General features: G+C 37.5%; 1 protein-coding gene across 2 annotated transcripts; it reads left to right on the plus strand.

Annotated features, from left to right (window-relative positions):
- LOC109223890 (formamidopyrimidine-DNA glycosylase) lies at window positions 930-6,381 on the plus strand. Of its 2 annotated transcripts, none has more exons than XM_019388364.1 (10): window positions 930-1,286; window positions 2,189-2,240; window positions 2,597-2,654; window positions 3,244-3,312; window positions 3,399-3,524; window positions 4,391-4,441; window positions 4,741-4,818; window positions 4,913-5,012; window positions 5,456-5,490; window positions 5,572-6,381. In XM_019388364.1, exons 1-10 carry the CDS (start codon window positions 1,058-1,060, stop codon window positions 6,109-6,111), a joined length of 1,338 nt encoding a protein of 445 aa, XP_019243909.1. In that variant the 5' UTR covers window positions 930-1,057; the 3' UTR covers window positions 6,112-6,381. The 2 variants fall into 2 exon arrangements, with proteins under 2 accessions (XP_019243909.1, XP_019243908.1); XM_019388363.1 differs by lacking the exon at window positions 4,913-5,012 and adding an exon at window positions 5,068-5,170 and having other exon boundaries at window positions 931-1,286.

Below are 9,230 nucleotides of genomic sequence, written 5' to 3' on the forward strand. Positions count from 1 at the left end.
TGGTTTGAAGTGTGACAAACTGCCCACGATTTTGTATGAAGACAATGCAGCATGCATAGCTCAATTGAAGGGAGGATTCATAAAAGGAGATAGGACAAAGCACATTTCACCAAAGTTATTTTTCACACATGATCTTCAAAAGAATGGTGATATCAATGTGCAACAAATTCATTCAAGTGATAATATGGCTGATTTGTTCACCAAGTCTCTACCGACGTCAACCTTCAAGAAGCTAGTGTACAAGATCGGGATGCGAAGGCTCAAGGATGTGAATTGATGCTCTCATCAGGGGGAGTTAATGCGCGTTGCACTCTTTTTCCCTTACAAGATTTTGTCCCACTGGGTTTTCCTTGCAAGGTTTTTAACAAGGCAACCAAACGCATTATTAGATATGTGTACTCTTTTTCTTTTTTCTAGAATTTTTTTCTCATTGGATTTTATTTTAGTTAAGGTTTTAATGAGGCACATTACTTATTGAGTAGACATTCAAGGGGGAGTGTTATGAATAGAATTCTATTTGGAGTGAATGTCTATCTTGTAGAGTGTTTTAATTTGTGACTAAGTCATTTTCCCCCTATAAATAGAGGGGTCTTACCCATTGTAAATCATCCCACTCTCTCTCTTTTTCTGCAATATTGTTCTTCTACTTTTATTGTTTCATAAAAGTATTCAATTTTTGTACTAACGTCTCAAATAATTGATTTTTAAATGATTTAGTTAATATAAAATTGAAGTTGGTTCTAAAATCCTAAATTTTAGGTACATAATTTAAATGAGGGAAGATTTAATAATTAAATTTTAATTAATTTCTAAGTCCTAAATATAAAAAATAATTAAATAATTATTTTATCTAGTATAAAATTTAATTTTAAAGAGTGAAAAATGCAAAGGATATTTAGCTGAGCAGTTTCGTGCTTTTAATATAGCACAGATACTCTTGGTCGTCATATGAAAACCACAAATCTTCAACATTCTCCACTTCACAACAAAACCCTTGGAGACAAAAAAGCGCGCGAAACTCCATTAGTTTCGAGAGAAACTCAGCTAAGCTCGAAAAATGCCGGAGCTTCCGGAGGTAGAGGCAGCTCGAAGAGCCATAGAGGACCACTGCATAGGCAAGAAAATCGTGAAAGCCATCATCGCCGATGATCCCAAGGTCATCGACGGCGTGTCTCCCGATGATTTCAGAGCCTCTCTTGAGGGCAAAACCATCGTAGCTGCTTATCGCAAGGGAAAAAACATGTGGATTGAGCTCGATTCCTCTCCTTTTCCTACTTTTCAGTTCGGTGAGGTTACTACTCTTCTTTTGTTGAAATTGGCGATTTTTGTTTACCATATTGTTACAATAACTCCTTTACTCTAGCTTCTACGGTATAAAAATGTTAAAACGTATACGTATCTGCATGTCTGGAATAGTGACCCACACTGTTAGGGTTTTATGTAAAAGAATGAGATTCATCAGTTCGGCGCTGAATAACCCTAATTCTGCTTAGCTTATACTGCAGTCTGATGGCATTAGTTATCTTCCATATGCATAAAGACAGGTTGGATGAATACTTGAAGACATGGCTCTTCTATTTTTTGTTATCTTCCCCTTTGTGCTAGAGAAGCGGGCGAGGGTGTTGGGAGATCAATTTTCAAATAGAATAGAACTTAATTCTAATTCTTAATGCTGATTCTTCCGTGACAAGTAAGATCTGCAGGACAGAGCTGCAGAGGGGGCAAAACAGAAAAAATAAAAGAGACTAATGTTATGTTTTGTCAAGTAAAGGTGCTTGGAAACGAGAGAACTCTGTTCAAGAAACCAAATCTTAGCTTAGTGTAGATGCCATGCCTATGATTTATTTGCTAGAGTTATTCTGTGGTTGTTACTGCAAGCTTCTAATGATGGCCAGAACTAAGACCGGTATCTTAATGATATCCGGCGAGGCAACTGATAAACCATTGTTGTATGCTACATGCTTTCCTCCGAATCAAGTTGCTCCTGGGCACAAATATCTTTTACCATTAAGCTATTGATGAAGTTCGTGGTCATTTCTCGGATGTTAACTCTGCCTTTCCTAAGCTGTATTCTAGGTTTATCTCTATAACAGAATAGACTGTGAAGATATCAGATTGGAAAGTCATGACATTTCTGTTGCTTGGTTGGTTTGTTTGACCTCTAATTATTTTGTACATCTACTGTCAGGAATGGCGGGTGCTATATACATCAAAGGAGTTGCAGTTACAAAATATAAACGGTGAGCTTTAATGTCATATTGTGCTGGGCAATTATGTAAAGCTATTCATTTTGCAAACTGATGAACATAAATGGGTAAAGGGTCCCAAGTGTCTAACCAGATTATGGAAAGGTTCTCATTTATTTATCCCAAAAAAAAAAAAAAAAATTCTTGAAAGGTTCTATTACTGGACTGCTGTAAGAATTGCCAATATCAAATTAGCTTCTCATTTATTATGTGATATTATGACTTGCTCTTTATGTTGCATTGAGTTTTAGTTATGAAATGTAGATCTTCGAAACAAGTTGTCTATGGGGGTATGAGAGAAAAGAATGAATTCATCTTCAGCATTTATCACAAATGTAATATTTTTCTAGGTCTGCTGTAAAAGACGATGACGAGTGGCCTTCCAAGTATTCAAAGGTTTTCCTTGAGGTAAGTTTACTCTTTATAGCAAGTTAATGTCTCAGCTGTATCTTTTTTTTTTTTTTTAATTGCTAACAAAAATTGTGACATACATTTACAACTATAAAGTTAATAGTAGATTCATAAAAAATAATGGTCCGAGGTGATTTTCTGGCTCAGATGGAATTTGCACAAGCAGATGTGGATGAAGAAACATGTTTGCACCCTTTATAAACAACCGTGTGAATTTTTAACTGGTAAAGGCAACTAGATGGAACATGAAAACTAATTCAGCATTTTTGGGGTCCTATTCCTGTATGTAAAAGAATAAAAAAGAAATTGGATTGATTTGGTTGTGAATGGAAATAACTTGCTACAAGGCCGAGATGGTAATGACATTTCAATGGTCATTATGCCTTAATCTGTTTACTGTAGATTGCATTCATTCTTGCGGTTAGAATATTAGAAACTTGTGATTTCACAACCATCTTCTGCTTCTCCCTTTCTTTTCTTCATCTACTTCTTTTCCGCCTGCTTCTCCTTTGCCATTCTTTTAGAGATCAAACTGGCACATGAATGTAGCTACTGATGAATGTGGACACCTTTCAAACTTGTGTAGTTGGACGATGGTTTGGAGCTCTCATTTACTGATAAGAGGCGGTTTGCCAGGGTGCGCTTGCTGAAGAATGTAAGATGATATTATCGCCCAATCCATGATACTTTCCCTTGAACGAAAAGCTTGAAAATTATCTCCTAACGAATTTATCGTTGCAGCCGGTTTCTGTTCCTCCAATATCTGAACTTGGTCCTGATGCACTGTTGGAGCCAATGACTGTAGATGAGTTCTATAAAGCTTTCAGCAAGAAGAAGATTGGTGTTAAGGCTTTATTACTTGACCAGGTTAGGAACTGTCTTTTACTTTATAAACTTTTGTGAAATGGTCAAAAGATATCCTTTATAGTGCATAATTTAATTAATATAGTTAAACTGTGCAACGTTTTAGGATTAAGGCATATCCATCTGAACAAATGTATCAGAACTGGACTACTAGTTACTACAAATGACCACTTCTCAATCTCTGCTAATTTGAAGAGAAGTTCAAATCAGTACAGAGAATCAAGTTTGATTGTCTTTGTTGTTTCATTCTTGGTGTGAATTGGAGTATGCTAATGAAGTTTCCTCACTTGAGCAACAGCTCATATAGGCGGAGGGGTTATAGTTACTTGGAATGGGAATCTCACAGGAAAGAGGCAATACAAAGTCACTTGGATTTGGAACTGGGGAAGACATGTTGACAGAAAACTTGGGTTTGTTTGTAGAAAAACTACTTCTGAATTTCAGGTGTCAAGCACAGTTCTTATAACTTGATTCATATCAGGACCTACTAGTATAAACTATAAAGTTAATTTTGCGCATCAACTGATTAAAAGATACTGCATGTCTACCAATCAAAAAAGAAAGGGATATTGCATATCTGAGTGGTGACATCTGTCCTTGAATGCTTTTATGCATGAAAAGATATCTATGTTTCTATCGCTATCCTGATCTGAACAACCATTATCCAGCTAAACATTAGGAGCCAGCATGTGGCGAAAAGTTAGATTCAGTAGCTTATAGTTGAAACTCTCTTGCTGTATAAGAAGAGTTTAATAAACAGTATTCGTTTATAAGTAAAGAGAAAAAAAGCTATATCACTCTTAAATTCATTAGGAGTTATAGCCATTTTCTTGTAGGCATTATAAATACTTTTCCTGCTGTTTCTGCAGAGTTTTATTTCAGGAATTGGCAACTGGATTGCAGATGAAGTGCTATATCAGGTGTGTGCGCTCGACTCTTGGCGAGAATAAAAGAACTAGAGTTTCTCAGCTCTATTTTTATTGCAAGTTATAAATTTTGTTTACTTATTTGCTCATTTGAATTCTAGTTACTATTTTGTTTAATATATGGTCAAATCTGTCTCTTCATTTGGTTGTAAGCAATTCAAGGTGTCTGGATGCAGATTGATGTTGCTTGCAGATTTTTGCTTGCTCTTGTAAAGTTTATGACCAAATAAAAGAAAGCTCCAGTCAGAAATTTTTGTGGTTTGTGATTAACGTTGTCAAATTTCTTTCGACAGGCAAGAATCCATCCTATGCAGACTGCTTCTATCATATCCAAAGAGGACTGTGCAACATTGCTGAAGTGCATCAACGAGGTACGTCATCTTTCTTAAACTAGATGTTGTGATCACTTATAAGTTGTATGAGAATGCTTTCCTCATGGCTAGCTATTGGAGATGATACTTCTAGGTTACAGAATTTGCGGTTGAAGTAGATGCCGACTGCAGCCGCTTCCCTTCTGAATGGTTGTTTCATTACCGATGGGGCAAAAAGCCTGGAAAAGTTAATGGTGAGATAATTTTCCATATGCACCCACATTTTGACATACGATTGTATGTACACAGGTCGTCGAAAAAGCTGCTGAAGTTGGCGCAGATAATAGTCAGTATCCTTCTAGTTGGATTTTCCATTCCCGGGAAAAGAAACCTGGCAAGGCCTTTGTTGATGGTTTGGCTCCTCACCTTTAAGCTACTCCTGGTTGGGTTCTGGTTATACTCATCATCCTTGCTCATCATATCCACATTGTAGTGAACTAGATATTTTTTACTTTGTTTAATCGCCTGATGATAAATTAAATAGCTTTGCATACTTTATGAAAGAAAAAAGACCGATCTCCTTTCTTGTACTGACTGTTCTGCCCTGATTTTAGATAAAAACTCTGCAGCTTTTTATATCCTTACCACTTTAGTTTTTCTACTTGAAAAAATTGAGAGAAATTTGGGTGTTTTGCAGGGAAGAAAATCGAGTTTATCACGGCTGGTGGCAGGGTATGGCTCTCTAACACTGTTCTCTGGTTTATCTCAAGTATGATCTAGATAAAAACATTTTTTTTCTTTTTTAAACGCTAGACTTCAGCCTTTGTGCCGGACCTACAAAAGATAGTGGGAGCTGAATCTGCAAAAGCAGCAGGTAAACGGCAGCAGGGCAAAGTTAAGAGAGTCAAGCATAATGATAGTGATGGTGAAGATGAGGAGCCAGAAATTGAAGAGGCAGAAGCTGGGAAATCAAAAGGGAAGCAGCGTGGGACAGATAATAAGAGAGCTTCTACTAACAAGAAGTTGAAGGGAAGCAATGGTGACAATGATGAAAATGATAATGATAATGATGAAGGTCTAAAGAATCCTTCTGAAAAAGCAAAACACAGTGGGAGCTCCAAGGGAAAAGGTGGCAATCAAGAGAAGAAAGCCAGAGCAAATATGGCTGCAAAAAGAAAACTAGAGGAAAGTGGTGATGATGAAGATGATGACGGTAGTGAGGGTGATGATGATAATGAAGGGGGCAAGGATCGCAAGCTTTCTAGTAAAACAAAATCAAAGGGGAAGAAGACGACCAAGCGAACGGCTGAACCAAGGCAGACTAGGAATAAGCTGTCCAATAAGCAGAAGTAACTGAGCATAAAAGTATCAAGTGTAGGTGAAAAAGAAAGTCTGAAGTATCAAATGTGCAATTTTGTCAACATTAAGGAAGTGGAAACAGTTAGTGCTTTTCGTTATCACAAGGTGGTAATTGCCCGTAAATAGCTACTAAAGCTGTATGATGACATGATTTGTAATATTTCACCAGCGGTTTAGACCTAGGCTAGGTTTGCTTTGGATGTCTGTTGCAACTTGTGCCATGGATAAAAATTGGTAGTACTACTATGTTTTAGGAGGAAAGAAGAATCAACCCAAATAGCAGTCCACTCAACGTTTAAACTAAAAATAGCCCGTGGAGGTATAATGTATGCATAATTTATATTATATGTGTATAATTATATATAAATAATGATTATGGCTAGAAAAAGTAAATAATGAATATCACCGACTATTTATGTAAAGATCCCTTTAGGAAATTGTTGTAAAGCTTCTGAAGGTTTAATAGGGCTTGGGTTGAACCTAACGTCTCACAGTGGCCATTTTATTACTATTACTTAAACCTTAGACCATTTATTTATGTCATTACACTACCAGCTCATTGGCAGTCAATATCTGTTTAGACGAAAGTATGTTGCTACTATAATTTACTTATATATTCGTGCATAGTTTCATTGATGTGCTTGAAATCTACTAGTACCTAGAAGAAACAAATTGAAAATTAAAGTATAAGGATATATATTCAGTAATTTCCTTTTGTTTTTAAAGTTCTTATTGTAAATTGTTTTTGTGGCATCATTAAAAAATTAAAGCAGCAACAACAACAACAACAACGACCCAGTAAAGGGAAACTTACACAAATGCCCCAAATAAATCTCAACTTACCAACCTCTAGCCATTAGTAATAGACTTACAAAAACTAGCTAACAAAAATTGAAAAACCAAATAATAGGGTTCTTTCTCTCAAAGAATCACATGCAAAAATCACCTTCCATATTTTTAAGCGTGATTAGCAACATTAGATACAAGACGTAAAGGAAATTTCATGGACGGGGTAGCAAATAAGGTGATGAAATACAAAAATCTATACAATATTCCAAAAATCTAAATAAAAAAGGAACTTTTTCAATGGGTATAGTTGGAATTCATTGAAAATATATAGATAAGTCAATATACAAAATTTGAGGAAGATTGGAGGTGATTTGGACTGGTTTTATATCAAAACTCGTAATTAAATCGAGTTCAAAAAAGTCTTCTACGACACATGTATCAAACATGTATCACGCATGTATCACACACACAGGTATACATGGATATACATGTGATACACAATTGATACAAATATGATACATATGTGATACACAAATGATACACATATCATTTTTTTTCATGTTCAGCTTTTACTTCGAATTTTCAATTCAAACCACCTCAAAACTTCATCAAATCATCCCAAAACTGAGATTCAAGCTCCTTAAGTTGTGCCCAATCTATTCTAATAACACCCACTCAAAACAAAGCAAAAATTTGATATTTTTTTCTACAAATAGCTAATTGGCTAATTTGGCTAATATTAGTAATATTTTATCAATTGGCCAATTTTTGTAATGAGCTACTTATAAATGGACATAGCTGGTAATTTCCCCCCAGTAAAGTCCCACTAAGTGGGGTCTGGGGAGGGTAGTGTGTACGCAGATCTTACCCCTACCCCGATATGGCAGAGAGACTGTTTTCGATAGACCCTCGGCTCAGGAAGATGGAAATAAAACAATAAAAGAAAAGACAATTCATCAGTATTGCCAACATAACCATAGAAATAATGACAGCATCCTAAAAACCATAAAATAGATGACATGCAATAACAATAACCCGCAACTAAGATCCAGAGCTATGGAAAACAGTAAGGTTAGTGTGAACTCTACATCAACCACAAGCCGTCTAGGAACAACCTACTCAAACTCGCTTCACCCCCGAAATGGAGAAGGAGAAGCTCGACTACCACTCTATCCTACAACCCTAATGCTCGACCTCCAGACCTTCCTATCAAGGGCCATGTCCTCGGAAATCTGCAATCGTGCCATGTCCTGCCTGATCACCTCTCCCCAATACTTCTTAGGCCGACCTCTAACTCTTCTCGTACCCACTAAAGCCAACAGCTCACACCTCCTCACCAGAGCATCCAGGCTTCTCCTCTGCACGCGCCCGAACCATCTGAGCTTCGCTTCCCGCATCTTGTCATCCACAGAGGCCACACCCACCTTCTCCCGAATATCTTCATTTCTAATCTTATCTATCCTAGTGTGCCCGTACATCCACCTCAGCATCCTCATCTCAGCTACCTTCATCTTCTGGATATAAGAGTTCTTAACTGGCCAACACTCTACCCCATATAACATGGCCGCTTTAACCACCGCCCTATAAAACTTACCTTTGAGTATCGGTGGCACTTTCTTGTCACATAAGACTCAAGATGCTAGCCTCCATTTCGTCCACCCCACTCCTATGCGGTGAGTGACGTCCTCGTCGATCTCTCAATCCCCTTGAATAACCGACCCAAGGTACTTGAAACTACCTCTCTTGGGGATGACCTGTGATCCAAGCCTCACATCCATGCCTACTTCACTCGACTCGACGCTGAACTTGCACTCCAGGTACTCTGTCTTAGTCCTGCTCAATCTGAAACCCTTAGACTCGAGATCCTGTCTCCAAGCCTCCAACCTCTCGTTAACACCGTCCCGCGTCTCATCAATCAGGACTATGTCATCAGCGAATAACATACACCATGGCACTCCCCCTTGAATATGGTGTGTTAGTGCATCCTAGACTAAGGCAAATAAGAACGGGCTAAGGGCAGATCCTTGGTGTAACCCCATAACAATCGGGAAATGCTCCGAGAACAACAATAACAACAATCCAGTAAAATCCCACTAATGGGTCTGGGGAGGGTAGTGTGTACGCAGACCTTATCCCTACCCCGAAGAAGTAGAGAGGTTGTTTCCGAAAGACCCTCGACTCAAGAAAATAAAAAGACATAAGTAGATAATATTAGTATCACCATAGAAATCATAGGTAAAATAGGAACAATATGAAGTACAGAAAAAAGATGCAAAGCAAAGCAAAGCAAAAACGATAGCTATTAAATAGGTCATGCACTGAAA

Source organism: Nicotiana attenuata, chromosome 3, assembly GCF_001879085.1.
Source record: "Nicotiana attenuata strain UT chromosome 3, NIATTr2, whole genome shotgun sequence".
NCBI classification, from domain to species: domain Eukaryota; kingdom Viridiplantae; phylum Streptophyta; class Magnoliopsida; order Solanales; family Solanaceae; genus Nicotiana; species Nicotiana attenuata.